At 39.8% G+C, this 19,293-nt stretch overlaps 1 protein-coding gene across 1 annotated transcript in view; it reads right to left on the bottom strand.

Moving 5' to 3' along the window:
* ARHGEF37 (Rho guanine nucleotide exchange factor 37) overlaps positions 1–19,293 on the bottom strand; it is a 94,778-nt gene that overhangs the window by 33,138 nt on the left and 42,347 nt on the right. Inside the window, exon 4 of the mRNA XM_043985548.1 lies at positions 17,744–17,864. Within this exon, the coding sequence (XP_043841483.1) occupies positions 17,744–17,864 (121 nt within the window). The remainder of the gene's footprint in view (positions 1–17,743; positions 17,865–19,293) is intronic.

Genomic DNA, 19,293 nt, shown 5'->3' with positions numbered 1-19,293 from the left:
TTACCTGTAAAATGAGATAATAACACATGCACCAAGTTCCTCACAGGGTTGTGACAACCAGGTATGGTCATGGATGGAAAGCATCTTGTAAACCAAGAAGCTCTATATAAAAGTGAGCTACCACCCAGGTTCAGGTACCCGTCAAACCTTTTGCCTGGTCCATACCATGTTGTTATTTAGTCCTCTTTCAGTTGTGTCCACTCTTCATGACCTCACTTGAGGGTTGTTGTTTTTTTTTAGTGAGGGCAATTGGGGTTAAGTGACTTGCCCAGGGTCACACAGCTAGTAAGTGTTAAGTGTCTGAGGCTGGATTTGAACCAGGTACTCCTGACTCCAGGCCGGTGCTCTATCCACTGCGCCATCTAGCTGCCCCTCACGTGATGTTTGTTGGCAGAGATACTAGCAGTGGTTTGCCATTTCCTTCTCCAGCTTCCTTCAGCATACCTGAAGTATGAATGTGAATACTTTTTACAAATGAGGAAATGGAAGCAAACAGGGTAAGTGACTTGCCCAGGGTCACATAACTAGTAAAAGTCTGAAGCTGGATTTTGAACTCAGGGAAGATGAGTTTTCCTGACTCCAGGTCCGACATTCTATTCATTGCGCCACCTAGCTGTCCCAGATTATTCACAAAAACCTCCTAATTCACCATGCTATCTGAAGTCTTTCCTTTTCCAATTCACCCTCCAAGCCAAAGCAATCTTTCCAAAACCATAAATCTGACTACATCAATTCTCTGTTCAATAACTCTAGTGGCTCCCTATTATTTCCAGGATCAAATACAATATCCTCTGTCATTAAAGTTCTTTATAATCTGTGTACAACCTACTTTCTAATCATCCTATAGATGACTTCTTTTTTTTTTTAATTTTAGTGAGGCAATTGGGGTTAAGTGACTTGCCCAGGGTCACACAGCTAGTGTTAAGTGTCTGAGGCCGGATTTGAACTCAGGTACTCCTGACTCCAGGGCCGGTGCGCTATCTATTGCTCCACCTAGCTGCCCCCTTAGATGACTTCTTACACACTCTTTTGTCTAGCCTTGCACTTTTTTTTTTTTTTTGGTATGAGGCAATTGGGGTTAAGTGACTTGCCCAGGGTCACACAGCTAGCAAGTGTTAAGTGTCCTGAGGCCGAATTTGAACTCAGGTCTCCTGAATCCAGGGCCGGTGCTCTATCCACTGTGCCACCTAGCTGCCCTAGCCTTGCACTTCTTAATATTCCTTATATGTGCCACTCCATTCCCATGTGCACGCTGTCCCATCACACCTAGAATTCATTCCCTCCTCACTTCTGCCTCTCAGTTTATGGTACCACTTCCTACATGAGACCTTTCCTAATCTTCCCAGCTACTCGTGCCTATCCCCCCTTCTCAAAATTACTTTGTATTTATTTTGTGTATATTTGTATGTATACATGTTGTCTCCCCTAATAGAATATAAATTCCCTGAAGCCAGGGAATGTTTAATTTTCATCTCTGTATTATCCCTAGAGTCTAGCACAATGTTAGGCAAACGATAGGTGTTAAATAAATGCTCGTGGGTTTTTGTTTAATGCATGTTGATTGATTGGTTGATATGAAAGGCTGGGAATCAAGAACCCAAGTTCTAGTCTGGACTTAATATTTGTGATCCTGGACACAAGGGACAACTAAGTGGCCCAGTGGATAGAGTGCTGAGCCTGGAGTCAGGAAGGTTTAAGTTCAAATCTGGCCTCAGTCACTTAGTAGTCATGTGAACCTGGGCAAATCACAACTTCTGTTTGCTTCAGTTTCTTCATCTGTAAAACCTACCTCCCAGGGCTGTTGTGAGGATCAAATGAGATCATGGTAAAGTTCTTATCATAATGCCTGACACATAGTAAGCACTACATAAATGTTAGTGATTATTAAATCACAAAACCATAGAATCATAAAATGTGGAAAGATTTTAAAAGATCTATCTATCTATCTATCTATCTATCTATCTATCTATCTATCTATCTATCTATCTTAAAAGGTCTATCCCATACCTGAAGTATGAATGTGAATACTTTTGTTTGTTTGTTTTAGCAAGGCAATGAGGGTTAAGTGGCTTGCCCAGGGTCACACAGTTAATAAGTGTCAAGTGTCTGAGACTTGATTTGAACTCAGGTCCTCCTGAATCCAGGGCCAGTGCTTTATCCACTGCACCACCTAGTTGCCCCATGAATGTGAGTACTTTTAATCTAATTTCAGTTACAACATCTCCAACAAGTGTTTGTGTTGCCTTTACTGATAGTCTTCAGTGGTGAAGGTGAACCCATATCATACAGGGACCAGGTCAAGTAACTGGGCATATTTAACCTAGAGATGAGAAGACTTGCTGTAAATATGATAACTCTTTAAATACAGAAGACTATTGTCCTGTAGCAGAGGGATTTGAAAACTGTTATGCTCGACTCCTGAAAGGAGATCTTGGAACACAAGACTAAAGTTGCAGAGGCAGATTTCACCTTAAAGGAAAAACTTCTAAATCATCTTTGCACTTGAAACCTTCCATTAGATGCCAATGTCCCCTTCAAATACCGTAACTTTCTAGTTCATTCGACCTTCTCAATTCCTATTTACATTTTCACTCCATCTGGCGGCTAGCTGGTACAGATGGACAGAGCACTGGACCTGGAGTCAGGAAGATCTGAGTTCAAATCTGACCTCAGACATTTATTAGCTGTGAGACCCTGGACAAGTCCTATAACCTCTATCTGACTCAGTGTCTTTAACTTTAAGGTGAAGATAATAATAGCACTTACCTCCCAGGGTGTTGTGAGGATCAAATGAGATACAGTTTGTAAAATATTTAGCATCCTACCTGGCACATGGTAGGCACTTGATAAATGCTTATTCCTTTTCCCTTCCCTTACATCTCAGCTACACATAGGAAATGATCATACCCTTGATGGTCATCATCCACATGGATGGCACCTCCACAATCAGCAACTCTAAAAAATTCCTCTATCTGATCCTGACCTTCCATCTCTCCATGTACCTTACTCTCCCTAAAACAAATACTTTGTCCCTCACCAAACTCTCATCACTCCACCCTTCCTTAATTTTAGGCCATGACCCCCAGCTCCATCCTTACTTTCTTCTTCCCTTTGAAATCCTGATCTGTTGGGGTTTCTGTTCAACTTCACAGACTTTGAATCCCTTGCCCCAGAGTCTTACTAGTGCTCATCCTTTTCAAGACTCTAACCATGGCGGGGGGTGGGGTGGAGCAGAGCCAAGATGGCAGAGGAAAGACATTAAATGCACAGAGCGCCTGATACAATTACCCCAAAACCAGCAATAAAAGAACCCCTGAGCAGAAAAAACCCACAAAAATATGGGCTGAGATTATTTTCCAGCCATAGACATATTAAAGGGGGGCTGTGCTGAGCTACCGGTAAAGTCTAACCCTGTGATCTTGCCGAGAGAGACCCCAGGCATGCAGCACCAGAGGAACTTAACCCCTGAGCCTCCAAATCAGGCTGCAGCACCAGCATCTTCTGGAACTTCACCTGGCGATCAGGTGAGAGGACTGAATGGCTGGTCAGGAGGGAAAGTACAGGGGTGTCAGCGGGACCTAGGGAGGAATTCGGCTGTCCCTCCCCAGCAGGGAACCAGGAAGAAATCCTGAGCGGTGAGAGGGCCCAGGTAGGAGAGGGGCCAGGCTCATCGAAGCTAAGAACCACACCACAGAAAGCTTTGCTGGTTGGTTGTTTAGGAAGTAGTCTTGAGGTTATCTTTGGACCAGAGAACAGCCCAGGTGAGAGAAAAACCTGCCCTCCCTCAAACCAAAACACCTGGGACCCTCTGAAGCTGGAGACAGTAGTGTAGCCTGAAAGCAGGGCCCCCCAGTGGGGAGTTAAAAGTCAAGTAAAAGAGGGCAAGATGAGCAAAAAAAGTTTAGAATTATAGAAAGTTTCTTCAGAGATAAGGAAGATCAAGATGCACCCTCGGAAGAAGATAACAACCTCAGGGCCCCTACATCCAAAGCTTCCAAGAAAAATATGAACTGGTCTCAGGCCATGGAAGCTTTCAAAAAGGACTTTGAAGAGAAAATAGTAAGGATAGAAGGAAGATTTAGAGAGAGGGAGGAAAGAATGGAAAGAGAAATGAGAGCAATGCAGGAATGTCATGAGAAAAAAGTCAACAGCTTGAAAAGTCAAATGGAAAAGGAGTTTTAAAAGCTGTCTGAAGAAAATAATTGCCTAAGAATTAGGATTGAACAAATGGAAGCTAGTGACCTTAAGAGAAATCAAGACACAGTAAAGCAAATCCAATTGAATGAAAAAATAGAGGGCAATGTGAAATATCTCCTTGGAAAAACAGTTGACTTGGAAAATAAATCCAGAAGAGATCATTTGAAAATCATTGGACTACCTGAAAATAAGGACCAAAATAAGAGCCTAGACATCATCTTCCAAGAAATTGTAAAGGAAAATTGCCCTGATATTCTAGAAGCAGAAGGTAAAATAGAAATTTAAAGAATATACCAATCATCTCTTGAAAGAGATCTCAAAAGGAAAACCTCCAGAAATATTATAGCCAAATTCCAGAGCTCCCAGGTCAAGGAGAAAATATCGCAAGCAGCTAGAAAAAAAGGAATTCAAATACTGTGGCGCCACAGTCAGGATAACACAAGATCTAGCAGCATCTACATTAAAGGACAGGAGGGCGATGAGATATGAAATTCCAGAGGGAAAAGGAACTGGGACTACAGGCCAAAAATCAGGCATTTGTGATGAAATAGACCTAAAGTGATAGTAGAAAATTTGACTTTCGAATACAAGACCCTGAAGAAGCATAAAAGGTAAACAGGGGGCAGCTAGGTGGGCACAGTGGATAGAGCACCAGCCCCAGAGTGAGGAGGACCTGAGTTCAAATCCGGCCTCAGACACTTAACCCTTACCTAGCTGTGTGACCCTAGGCAAGTCATTAACCCTAACTGCCTCACAAAGAAAAGGTTAACAGGAAAAAGAAACCATGAGGGACATTAAAAGGTTAAACTGTTTACATTCTTACATAAGCAGATAATACTTCCAACTCATAAGAACGTTTCTCAGTAAGGAATACACAGAGGACACAGGTCTGAACTGAATATAAAGGGATGTTTATCTATAAAGCATTCAATTTTTTTTGTTTATCCTTGTTCTTTGTGGGGCCAGATCTGGCCTCAGGGCCTCCTGGGTCCAGGCTGGTGCTTTGTACACTGTGCCACCTAGCTAACCCATTATAACATCTTTAAATAGGTTGAGGGGTAGAAGGAATAGACTGGGGGAGGGGGAAGGAGAGAGGTAGAATTGGGGAGAGGTAGCTCACATGAAGGAAACAAGGAAAAAGCTTATGGAGGGGGAGGGGAAGAGGGGGAAGGAATAGGGCAGTGAGTGAACCTTACTATCATCAGAATTAGCTCAAAGAAGGAGTAACATACATACTCAAGATGGGTATGGTAATATATTTTTGCCCTGTGGAAAAGTGGGTGGGGAAGGAGATAAAGGGGGGTGGGAGAAGAGGGGAAGAAGGGGAAGGGAAGTTTGGAGGAGGGAGTTGTAAAAAGCAAAATACTTTCGAGAAGGTGAAGATGTTCTGCATAATAGCACATGTATGACATATATTGAAATTGCTTGATTTCATAGGGAGAGTTAAGGAGAGAGGAAGAAAAAATTTAAGAAAACAAAATTAGCTCAAAGACCCGTAACCTCATTAGAGGGGGGCTCAAGGAGGGAATAACACACACACCCCAATAGGGAAGAGTAATCTCTTAACCCTACAGAAAAGAAGGAGGGGAAGAAGATAAAGAGGGAAGGGTGAATGAAGGGAGAGTAGAACAGAGGAGGGGGCAGTCAGTAGCAAAACACTTTTGAAGAGGAATAGGGCAAAATAAGATAGAAAGTAGAGTAAAAAAACCTCCAACCATGGACTTCTTTCCAGTATCAACCCTACCCATTACCTGTCTTTGCTACTCCAAGAGCTGCTGAATGACACTGGAGGGAGACACATAATCATGCTGACCGGGTCCACTCGACTGTATGTTCTCTACTCTCAACTAGGTCCTGACTAATTGCCTCTCTCACCCACTAACCAACAGAACTTGGTTCCAAATCTTTTCTTCTTAGGCCACCTATAGTAATACCCCTCTTTCCTCCTCAGCAGAGGGCTTTGCTTTCATTGCTTCACTGAGAAAAGGGAGGCCATTGCTCACAAGCCCCTTTAGGCATCACATCCATAATTCAAGTCATCTCACATCACCCATTGTCTTGTCCTTTAATCCAGAGGAGAAGATGGTAGTTTTCTTCTTGTGCTGTTAACCCCCCTCTACTAATGCCTTTGATCTCAGCGTTTTCCATCTCTTCCAGGAGTTTGCCCCTTCAAGCATTCCCTCATTCCCTCTCTAATTTTCACATTCTCTTCACCCACTGGCTCATCCTGTCCAGATATCCCAATCCTGAAATTACCTTCACTTGATCCTGCTATCCTCCCACCCTATCATTGTACTCTTTCCTCTTGAATAGCCAAACTCTTAGAAAAGAGTGTCTATATTCCTTGCTTCCACTCTCTCCTCGCCTACTCACTTCAGTCTCTTATAATCTGGCGTCTGTCACCACTGAAACAGTGTTTTCCAAATTCAGTCATAAGTTCTTTGTTGCTAAATGCAACGGTTTTTCTCAGTGCTTCATCCTTCTTGCCTCTCACAGAGATAAAGGATTGCAGAGTTTCAAGGAGTCATCTAGAGCAACCTATACCTGACCAAGAATGTTTCTCTACAACAGCCAGTCTTCTCTTGGAAATGTGATCCATCATCAACCCATCATCCTTTTTGGATAGCTCTAGTTCTGAAGATGTTTTCTCCTACACCAAATCTATGTAGTTTGAAACTTTCTACTTTGTTCTACCCTCCGGGTCCAAGCAGAATAAATCCAACCTCTTTCATGGAACAGCTTCTCAGGTACTTCAAGACAGCTATCATTCCCCAAATCCAGAAGTCTTCTCCAAGCTGAACCCTCCAAAGTCCTTTGACTGGTCCTCATGGGACATGACCTTGAGGCCATTCACCATCTTGGTTTATTAAAGTCATTCCTAATATATACTACTCCTGATAGGTTCTGACCAGGGCAGACTAGAATAGGCCCACCATCTCCTTCTTTGACATTTGTTGTTATTACTGAATTATTTCAACCGTGTCCAAGTTGTTTTCTTGGCAAAGATACTGGAGGGGTTGGCCATTTCCTTCTCCAGTCCATTTTGCAGATGAGGAAACTGGGGCAAACAGAGCTAAGTGACTTGCCCAGGGTCACATGGCTACCGTGTTTATGGCCAGATTTGACCTCACGATGAGTCCAAGCCCAGTGCTCTAACCACTGTGCTATCTAGTTTCCCCATCATGGTTCTCTTAATGAAGCCTACATTGCACTGTCCATGAAGAAAACTACTATTGTTGAAAAGCATTTGGCAGTGAATTTCATGGCCTGTAAACTTGGACTACATGCAATTTTACTCTTTTTGGCTGATATGTTACACTGTTAGGCCTGATCTACTTGCAAAGTGACTATGTCTTAAGTGTACAAGTTCCAGTACAAAGAAAAGAATGATTAAATGGTTAATAACAATTAGGGGGCCCAGAAAAAATAAAAGTATAGCTTATTTCTTTCTCAGGAAGCAATTTAGAGCTAAAGAGGTATATTTAGATTTGTTATGACATTTGAAGAATCACAAATAAGTCTTGGAGAGAATCCAAAGTGATAAAAGATATATTTTAAAGTAAATTGATGAAAGGTTAACTAAACTAAACTTCTTCGGCACAATAAAGCATGATTCTCAGTACAGTGAAGTATTGTCACTATCAAACAGCATAGTTATTAGGCACTCACACTCATGTGGCAATTCTCTATAGAAATACACAGAAGAATTCTAGCCAAAATTATTCAGTGATCACACAATAGAAACTACAGCCTTTCATTACTGCTTTAGTAAAAAGTTGAACTAAGGAGCTTGAAAAGCCTCATCATTTGACAGTGTTGAACAATAACTACCTCTGGACTTTCTTCCCTAGTTGTGTAACACAACTTGGTTATGTTTTTCTTTCTACCTATGTGACCGACTCTTCTCCATCTCCTTTATATGAGCAGGGAGAAGGAAAGGGAACATGCATTTACATAGCACCTACTATATATCAGGTACTATGCTAAGTTGAAGGTTATTGTTGTTCAGTTGTTTTGTTTGTATCCAACCCCGTTAGGGTTTTCTTGGTAAAGATAGTAAAGTGGTTTAACCATTTTCTTCTCCAGATTATTTTATAGGGGGCAGCTAGGTGACAGCAGATGGCTAAAGCACTGGCCCTGGATTCAGGAGGACCTGAGATTCAAATCCAGCTTCAGATATTCGATATTTTACTAGCTGTGTAACCCTGGGGCAAGTCACTTAGCCCTCATTGCCTCACAAAAAAATATCCTAGTCACAGATTATTTTATAGATGAGGAAACCTGAGGTAAACAGAATTAAGTGACTTGCCTGGGGTCACATGGCTAAATTGAGGTCAGATTTGAACTCTTGTCTTCCTGATTCCAGGCTGGCACTCTATCCAACGGAACCACCTAGCTGCCTGGAAGTAGAAGGTAGGTGCTGTTAATATCCCCATTTTACAATTTGAGGAAATTGAAGCAAACAAAGGTTTAAGCAATTTGCCCAGGTCACACAGTTACTAAGTGTCTGAAGTTGGATTTTAATTGAGGTTTTCCTGACTTCAGGTCCAGCCATCTATCATCCAAGTATCAGCCCCATGTCTCATCTAGGTACAGGCCCCATATACATCCCTAGGTCCTGAGGGCTTCTACTCTTTTTTTCTCTATATTCTATCTCTTGGAGATCTCATCAGTTTCCATGGATTGAATCCTCATTTCTACCCATGATTTCCAAATCTACATATCTAGCCATTCTCTCTCTCTTGAGCTCTAGGCCAATATTCCACTTGCTTTCTGGACATCTCTACCAAATATATCATAGACATCACAACTCAAAACTTCAAAATCTAATTAATTATCTTCACCCCCAACCCCACTTCTTCTCATATCCCTATTTCTATCTAGGGGCAATTCTCTCTAGTCATCCAACCAAGGAGTCATCATCAACTCTTCATCCTCACTCAATCCCCATATCCGACCAACTACCAAATCTTGTCAATTTTATCTCCACAGTATTAATTGTATCTATCCCGCTTCTCTCAACTCATACCACAACCATTCTAGTCTAGCCCTCACCTCCTCTTTCTTACACTACTACTTGCTCAAAAAAGTTCAAATGACTCCCTTTTTTTTGGTGGGGCAATGAGGGTTAAGTGACTTGCCCAGCTAGTAAGTGTCAAGTGTCTGAGGGTCACATTTGAACTCGGGTCCTGCTGAATCCAGGGCCAGTGCTTTATCCACTGTGCCACCTAGCTGCCCCCCACATTAATATACTTTTGATAGATCTGTGAATTCGTTCAGCAATTCTGGAAAAATAAGTTGGAACTATTCCCCCCAAAATACTAAACTGTGCATACCCTTTGCCCAGTGATATTGTTACTAAGGCAAAAAAAAGAGGGAAAGGGCTCATACGCACAAAAAGTTTTACTGTAGTTTCTTTTTGTAACAGCAAAAAACTGGAAACTAAGGAGGTATTCATAAATTGGGGAGTGATAGAACAAATTATGGCATATAAATGTAATACTATTGTACTATAAGAAATGGAAAAAAGGACAATTTCAGAGAAATCTGGGGAAATTTATATGAATTGATACAGGTGGATTTTTTTAGTTTGGGTTTTTTTGGTTTTGGTTTTGGTTTTGGTTTTGGTTTTGGTTTTTGCAGGGCAATGAGGATTAAGTGACTTGCCCAGGGTCACACAGCTAGTTAAGTGTCAAGTGTCTGAGGCAGGATTTGAACTCAGGTCCTCCTGAATCCAAGGCCGAGTGCTTTATCCACTGTGGCCACCTAGCTGCCCTAGTTTTTATTTTTTAATGAACAAAAATCTATTTTCTTTCCTTTTAAACTCTCTCTGTGGAAAAAGAAAAAGAAAAAACTAAATCCTTGTAGCCAAACTACCTGGTTAAGCAAAATGGATTCTAACATGAATTACTCTTTAAAAATATAGACTTCATGGGGCAACTAGGTGGCACGATGGACCTGAGTTCAAATCTGGGCTTCAGACACTTGACACTTACTAGCTGTGTGACTCTGGGCATGTCACTTAACCTCATTGCCCTACTATATAGAGATAGAGATAGAGATAGAGATATATAGATATATAGATATAGATATAGATATATATACTTCATTCTGTACCCATAATTTAACACCTTTCTATTAGGATAGAGTAGCATGTTTTGCTTACCGTTCCTCTGGAATCATGGTTGATCATTGCCTTGATAAGAGTTTTTTTAAGGAAAAAAAAGGCTCAAGAAGGTTACTCAGTGGTATATTTAGATAATGCTAGAGAATCAACTAAAAAACTATAAAAATAATAATTTCAGTAAAATTTCAGGATATAAAATAAACCCCACATAAATCATCAGTATTTCACATATTACCAACAAAGTCTAGCAGGAAGAAGATAGAAAGAGAAATTCAATTTTAAATCACTGTAGATATTGTAAATACCTGGAGTATACCTGTCAAGACAACCCCAGGAACTACATGAACACCATTGCAAAACATTTGTCACACAAATAAAGTTATTGTGGGGGAGAAATTGTATATTCAATGGATGTGGTTTGCCTATAACATGGAAGATGTTCTGCACAGAAGCCAAATGAAAATGGATGGTAAGATTTCTAAATGCTCTTGTTTACTATTTGTATTTTGTTGGTTATATCAAACTTCAGAGTACTGGAAGGATTTCCTCAATAAGATTTATGATGATGTGAAAAAGCCTAACAATCCAGATAGGAAAAATCAAATGAATGAAGAATGTCCGAGTGTCCAGACTGAAACATGCAATTGGACCAACAGGCTTTAATTGATCATTAATAGGGGCAGCTAGGTGGTGCAGTGGATAAAACACTGGCCCTGGATTCAGGAGTTACCTGAGTTCAAATCCGGCCTCAGACACTTGACACGTTACTAGCTGGTGTGACCCTGGGCAAGTCACTTAACCCCCACTGCCCCGCAAAAAAAAACAAAAGAAATAAAATAATTGATCATTATACATAGCTCTTGAATAGACAATATGGATGGACAAAGAACTAGGCCCAGAACCGAAAAGAAGAAAGGACTGTATCATATTTGGGAAACTAGCTGTATTTTCAATGACACAGCACTTTCCCTAGACAAAATAAAATGACAAAAAAGATTTTATCATTTTTCATACAATTATTGTCCTGTAATGCTATATAAACATGCATCAAAGATTTTTAAAAAGCAGTTGAACCTACATGCAATGGAGAGATACATGATGGACAAAAAGCAACCTATAGTATATTATACATGATGTCATCTAAAATTGAACTAATTATATGCCTCTAAAACCCATTCCTACCTGAAATTTCCCTACTTCTGTTGTTGGGACTACCAACCTAGTTACTCAAGTTTGTAACTTTAGAGTCATCCATGACTCTTTGTTTTCATGCAATGCCCATATCCAATGAATTGCCAATGCTGTTGATCATAGCTTACAACTCTCACATCTATCTCTTTCTCCCAACTCATGCAGCCCTCATCTCCTCTTGTCTGTTACACTATCCGCAGTCTCTTAACTGGTCTCCCTGCCTTCAGTGTCTCCTTTCACCAATCCTTCTCCCATATAGCTGTTAAATGGATAGTACTAAGACACAGATTTGACCATAGTATTCCTACTCAAAAATCTCCAATAGCTCCCTACTGCCTCTAGAAAAAAAATATAAGTCCTCTCTCTGGCATTTAAAACTTTTCACTATCTACTTCTCATAACTTTCTAGTCTTGTTTCATAGCATTTTTCTATCCTATACTTTCCACTTCGGTCAAGTTGGTTTGTTAGTTGTTCCCCTGTATGCAACGTTCCATCTTCTGCCTTCATGCCTTTGCATAAAATGGTCCCTCACATTCCTTATGTATTCCCTGCTAATCTCTACCATAAGGAATTCCTAGCTTCCTCTCAAACATAGTTCAGGCACCATATAGCTACATAAGTACCTTCCCCTTCCTCCCAGTTATTAGTTTTCATTTCATTTTGAAATTACTCTCTATTAAGTAAATACAAAGTGTATTAAACATATCTGTATACCTGTTATCTGCCCCCAGGAAAATGTAAATCCCTTGTGATTATGGACTTTTTTCATCTTTGTACCTCCCTTGATTAGCATGGTGCTTTGCACATAGGGATAGTGAATTGGGATTGGACTTGTGATCCTATAACTCACTTAACTTCTCTAAGAATTTGGATGCTGTACCACTTGATGCATAAATGTTTTAGTATTGATATTACTCCCATTGTCTATGGTATCTTTTTAGCAAGATGTAGTTTCCTTCCTTAACTCTTTTAATTAGGTCTATTTTAGCTTTTGCTTTGTCTGAGATAAGGATTGCTACCCCTACTTTTTTTTTTTTAACTAGCTGAAGCATAACATATCTCCTCCAAACCTTTTACCTTTATTCTGTTTGTATCTCTGTGCTTCAAGTGTGTTGTAAACAACATATTGTAGGATTCTGTTTTTTTAATCCACCTATCTGCTTGTTTTGTGGGAGAGTTCATCCCATTCACATTTACAGTTATGATTACTAACTGCATCTTATTTCCCCCCTTGTTTATACTTTTCTCTCTCTTCCTTCCCCCTGTGCCTTCTCACCAGTATTTTGCTTCAGACCACCACCTCCCTCAGTCTACCCTTTTTTCTTCTTTTTTTTTGCGAGACAATTGGGGTTGACTTGCCCAGGGTCACCCAGCTAGTAAATGTTAAGTGTCTAAGGCTGGATTTGAACTCAGGTCCTCCTGAATCCAGGGCTGGTGCTCTATCCACTGCACCACCTAGCTGCCCCCAGTCTACCCTTTTTTATCACCCCACTTCCCTTTTTCTTCCTAGTTTCACCCTCCCTTCTATCAGCACCCCAACCTTTTCTTTCTCTTTCCCCTCTTACTTCCCTATAGGGTAAAATAAAATTCTATACCCAACTGAGTGTGTATGGTAGTCCCTCTTTAAGCCTAATCAGATGAGAGTAAGGTTGAAATAATGCTCATCCCTCCCTTCTTTCCCTCTATTGTAATAGGTCTTTTTTGCTTCTTCATGTGATATGATTTATCCATTCATTCTGCCTTCCTTTTCCTCTTTTCCCAGTATAATCCTTTTTGTTACCTTCTTATGGTTTTTTTATATCATCACATCAAAATCCACTTACGCCCATGCCCTCTGTCTATGTATACTTCTCCTATCTGCCTTAAAAGAGACACGGTTCTCAAGAGTTACAAGTATCTTATTCTGGGTGGCTAGGTGGTGCAGTGGATAAAGCACCGGCCCTGGATTCAGGAGTACCTGAGTTCAAATCCGGCCTCAGACACTTGACACGTACTAGCTGTGTGACCCTGGGCAAGTCACTTAACCCCTATTGCCCTGCAAAAAACAAAAACAAAAACAAAAAAAACCAAGTATCTTATTCCCCTGTAGGGATGTAAGCATTTTAACCTTATTGAATAACATTTTGGTGTTTTTTCCCCCATTTTACCTTTTTAGGCTTCTCTTGAGTCTTATTTGTAGATTGAGTTTTCTGTCAGTTCTGGGCTTTTCATTAGAAAGGTTTTTAAGTCCCCTATTTCACTGAATGCCCATCATTTCCCCTGAAAGATTATGATTGATTTTGTGGGGCAATACATTCTTGGTTGTAATCCAAGTCCTTTGCCCTCTGGAATATAATATACCAAGCCCTCAAATCTGCTAATGTTGAAGCTGCAGGTCCTGTGTAATCCTGATTGTTGCTCCTTGATATTTAAATTGTTTCTTTCTGGCTACTTGCAGTGTTTTCTCCTTTACCTGATAAATCTGGAATTTGGCTATGATTAATAATCCTTGGAGTTTTCTTTTTGGGTTCTCTTTTAGGAGGTAATTGATAGATTCTTTCAATGAGTATTTTTTCCACTGATTCTAAGACATTTGGGGGCAGTTCTCCTTGATAATGTCATGAAGTATGCTGTCTAAGATCTTTTTATGATCATGACCCTCTGGTAGTCCAATTATCCCTCCTGGATCTATTTTCCCAGATCTGTTTGTTTTTCTGAAGAGATATTTTACATTTTCTTCAACTTTTATATTCTTTTGATTCTGCTTTACTTCTTCCTGTTGTCTCATTAAGTCATTAGCTTCCAACTGCCTAATTCTGATTCTTAAGGAATTATTTTTCCCCAGTCAACTTTTGCACCTCCTTTTCCATTTGTCCAATTGTATTTTTAAGGTGTTATTTTCTTTTTCCAAGCTATTGACTCTCTCTTGCATAACTCTCTTTTCACAATTTTTCTTCTACCTCTCTTATTTGGCTTATAAAATTCTTTTTGAGCTCTCCCAAGAGGCCTTTTTAGTCTTGAGACCAATTCCTCTTCCCCTTAAAGGCTTCACATGTAAGCATTTTGACATTGCTGTCCTCCTCTGACTTTATGTTTTGGTCCTCCCTGTCACCATAGTAATTTTCAATGGTGAGGGTTCTTTTCTGTTTCTTATTCATATTTTAGCCTATTTCATGCTCTTTTTTTTTTTTCTATTCAGTTCAGGTCTTTCATCATGAATACTTAAAAGTCCTCTTTTTCACTGAAGTACCATTTTTTCTCCCCTGAAAGATTATATACAGTTTTGCTGGATAGGTGATTCTTGATTGTAATCCCAATTCCTTTGCCCTCTGAAATATCATATTCCATGCCCTCCAATCCTTTAATTAGAAGCTGCTAGATCTTGTGCTATCCTGACTGTGGCTCCACAGTACTTGAATCAGTTTCTTTTTTTTGGTTTACAATATTTTTTTCCTTGCCCTGGGAGCTCTGGAATTTGGCTGTCTGGAGGTTTTCATTTAGTATTTGATGACTTTTAAAGTTGAGTTCTGCTTCCTAGGGTACAGCATGCACTGTCTCAAGCTTCTTTTGCTGGCAACTAGGGTTCCAGTCAGTGGCATTCTGCTCTGAGGCCTCAGCAGCTTGCAGCTTGCTTACTGCACTGGAGTGGCCCCAGCTTAGTTGTACCTGTTGGGTAGTAGATACCACAGCTGGGAGATTGCCTTCTGCATTGGGGCTGAGGGCTTCACAACTGGCCTGCTGTGCCACTAGCTTGCTGAGCTAGGACCAAAGGTCCCTCAGTTGCTGATGTGTGCTGTGGCTCAGAGCCTTCTGCTGGCTTTCCCAGACTCCCTCTGTGCTCAGCTGAGCTCCCCTTTTGCCCAGGTGAGACAGACCTTTCCTGAAAACCTTCAAGGTTATCTTAAGCTGGAAGATTGTTTCACTCTGTCTTTTATTAAGTTATGCAACTCCAGAATCCATTTAGAGGGATTTCATGGGAAATTTGAGAGAGCTCAGGCAACTTCCTGGCTTCTCTATGCCATTTTGGCTCCCAGAAACTGGATCTCTAGATCTTTGATTTCACTAATAAAGGCAACTCCTGGATTGAGGAAACTCCCTCTACTGATGCAGATCTGTACCTTCACAGTCATTTATACTCTCAAGTTGCATAGAACACTGACAAGTGACTTTCCCAGCATCAACAGTGAATGTGTCCTAAGTCAGAGGCAAGACTTGAACCCAGGTCTTTCTAGCTCTATGCTAGTGCCACATTGACATAGATATAGTGCACATTTAATAAGTATTTATTGAATGATATCTGTAGATGTGGTAGCATGACATCATATAGGAAATGTATAGCTAAAAAGGGAGATAAGCTGGTTATGTGATAAGAGATGAGTTGTCCAAGTACTATACTAGTACCCATGACATGTTAAAAGAGTATCTGAGGGGCAGCTAGGTGGCGCAGTGGATAAAGCACCGGCCCTGTATTCAGGAGTTCCTGAGTTCAAATCTGGCCTCAGACACTTGACACTTACTAGCTGTGTGACCTTGGGCTAGTCACTTAAGCTCCATCGCCCTGCCAAAAAAAAAAAAAAACCAAAAAAAAAAAAAAGGAGCATCTGGTGCAGATCATAATGGAGTATTATGGAAGGATGCCAACAAGAATCTTATAAGGAAGAGAATGCACAGATAGATTGTTACTCTGCATGGTTTGACATAATATTCATATTGATGAGATCAGAGATACACTGAATTATTGATAATGCTAACCCTTTCCCCTAACATTCATATTTCCTTTCAATAATACCTTTTATTATAATTCTACATTAAATAATGTCTAATAGTGACTAGTTGTCGACTTTCTACTATTAGTTAATAAACGAGATATATTTTTATTAGCAAAAAGTACTATTGGGGGTCCAGCTAGTGGTGCAGTGGGATAAAGCACTGGCCCTGGATCAGGAGTACCTGAGTTTCAATCCGACCTCAGACACTTGACACCTAGCTGTTGTGACCCTGGGCAAGTCACTTAACCCCCATTGCCCAGCAAAAACAAAACAAAACAAAATGTACTATTGGCTATATTTTAGGGATAGCATATATATGGGGGAGGGTATCATCTAATATGAATAATATGGTAAAATGGATGAGATTATCCAGCTACAGAAGTACCTTTAAACCCAATAATGGTTTTTATAAGACTATTACCAATGAGACTAGAATGACTCTCCAAATATCATTACTGAGACAAATTAAATTAACACAAAATAAACTGTTCTCTAACTACTTGGCAGTAGAAAGAACATTGGACTGAAAGTCAGAGTGTGACCAGCTAGTTTAAGAAACCAATGTAAGACAATTTCTCTGAGCCTTTTTTGTTTGTTTGTTTTTTTGTTGTGTTTTGTTTTTAGTGAGGCAATTGGGGTAAGTGACTTGCCCAGGGTCACACAGCTAGTAAGTATTAAGTGTCTGAGGCCAGATTTGAAACTCAGGTACTCCTGACTCCAGGGCCGGTGCTCTATCCACTGCGCCATCTAGCTGCCCCTCTGAGCCTTTTTTTTATCTGAAAAATAGAAAGGGAAAAAATTGTTTATACTACCTACTTCATAAAGTTATTGAAAGCAAATGTGATAATGAATATAGTATGCTTTAGAACAGACTCCAATAAATGTAAGCTATTATTACTGTTGCTGTTAATAACAAGTCAAGGTAACAAGCATTTATTAAGTATCTACAATTCCTTGAACTAATATTGCTATAAAGAGAAGGGCAAGAGGCTGCATGGAAACAGGAAAAAGGAAGTGAAGAATCAGAATTGAATAGAAAATCACTTGACAACACCTCTAGGCAACAGGGATTCGATGTGGGCCCATTTCATATTGTTAGGAAGTTATTCTTTATACTGTAAGATAATCTGCTCTTGTAACATCCACCAACTAGTACTAGTTGTGCTGAGCTCATAGAGTACCACTATGTGGTACTAGGAATATTTAAAAACAGGTCTTGAGTGGGTCAAATTACTAGGGAACTAGAGGTAGTATTAAGCACTAGCTTTAGACTAGACTTAACTCCAGGATTATGATCCCCATATCCATCAATATAAGGAGTAATTTAGGTAGAATTGTAGAATGTGTCACATACTCCATCACTTATGCATAGAATCCCCGTCATAAACATGTGTTGAATAAGCAGCTGAATTTCAATTGGGGACAGATGCTCAAGTCGGTTTACCTTAGTAACATTCTACAGAGTGTTTGTGTACTTACCAAGTAAGCAGAGCTGTTCTTCATCAGAATCTGCCTCTTCTAGGCCTTTGAGGAAACGGCTATTGACCTTGATAATATCATTAATGTTTGAGAATATCACGTCCAAGTCTCCCTCTGGCAGCTAAAAGGCATAGAAAACACAACAGGAGTCAAAAGCAGGGATATGAAATAAATGAATGTCTTTTTTTTTTTTAATTGAGGTCTAGATCCAAGACCCCTGCAAAACTACCAAAAACCTCAGAAGATAACAAAACATCAACAACAAAAACAGTAGCAACAAAGCTAGAAATTTCTCAGATGATAAAACAAAATTGATAATAAATATGTGGAGGCCTATTAAATGTAATTAGAAAAATCATATTTTAAAATAAAGATGAAACTAAACTATAGAAACCTCTGGAAAAGATGATTGTGATACTCAACAGTCTGACAAAATCCATTAATAACATAACAAAAGCTACAGATTTGAGGGTTAATGGAAATATTTTATTAAACATCAAAATAATAGCAGAAAGAACAGAAGAAAATGAAAAGTGGCCCCAGCCTAGTTGTACCTGTAGGGTAGTAGATACCACAGCTGCCAGATTGCCTTTAGAAAAAAATTATGGTTTTTAATTAACATAGGCAATAGTTATAGATATGGAGGACAGTAAGGTGTAAAAAATTAAGTGTCAAGATTCCCAAAGACCATGTATAAGAAGACAATCTGACCACCATGTTACATTAAACTGTACAAAAAAAAAATTGCCATAAATATTGAAAAAAGGGATAGATTAGGAAGAAACCTGATGCAGTGGATTTAAAAGTCAGAAGATGGATTTGGGATCATGATTCAAACATGAAATAGATGGAAACAGGAAACAGAAAGTGAAGAATCAGAATTAAACTAAAAAATCATAGAATCTCAGAGCTGGGAGAGGAATTCACTTAACAACATCTCTAGCAACAGGGATTCAATGTGGCCCATTCTAGTTAGGAAGTTATTCTTCATACTGTAACATAATCTGCTATTTATTAATCATGATCTCAGGCAAGTCACTTAAACTCTTTTAGCCTTCCTTAGTTGCCTCCACTGTAAAATGAACGAGTTGAAATATACGAACTATAAGGTCCCTTCCAGTCACTAGACACTAATCACCAGTCAATAAATGTGTATTAAGTGACTACTATGTGTCAGGTATTGTGCTATGTATTGGAGCTGCCAGGTGGCTCAATGGACAGAGCACCAAGTTTAGAGTCACAAAAACCTGAGTTCAGAATCTTACTAGCTGTGTGGACCCCGGGCAAGTTATTTAAACCCTGTTTGTAACAAATTATGCTAGGAAAAAAGAATCTCTGTCCTCAAGGAACTTACAATCTAATGGGGGAGGATAATACAGAAGAAAAAAGGTAAAAAGCAGGTACCTGGCAGGCATGTTGGAGAAGCCAAAGAAGTCTAAAAGGAATGTAGCCAGGAGGAAAATGAGGAAATGTCTGAGGAAATGAGATATCACTAATCTGTCACAAAGCTTTTGAACAACTGCTTAGGTATACTCCCTAAGTAAGTAAAT

This window comes from Dromiciops gliroides, chromosome 2 (genome assembly GCF_019393635.1).
Source record: "Dromiciops gliroides isolate mDroGli1 chromosome 2, mDroGli1.pri, whole genome shotgun sequence".
NCBI lineage: Eukaryota > Metazoa > Chordata > Mammalia > Microbiotheria > Microbiotheriidae > Dromiciops > Dromiciops gliroides.
This window is presented reverse-complemented; position numbering and strand designations above follow the sequence as displayed.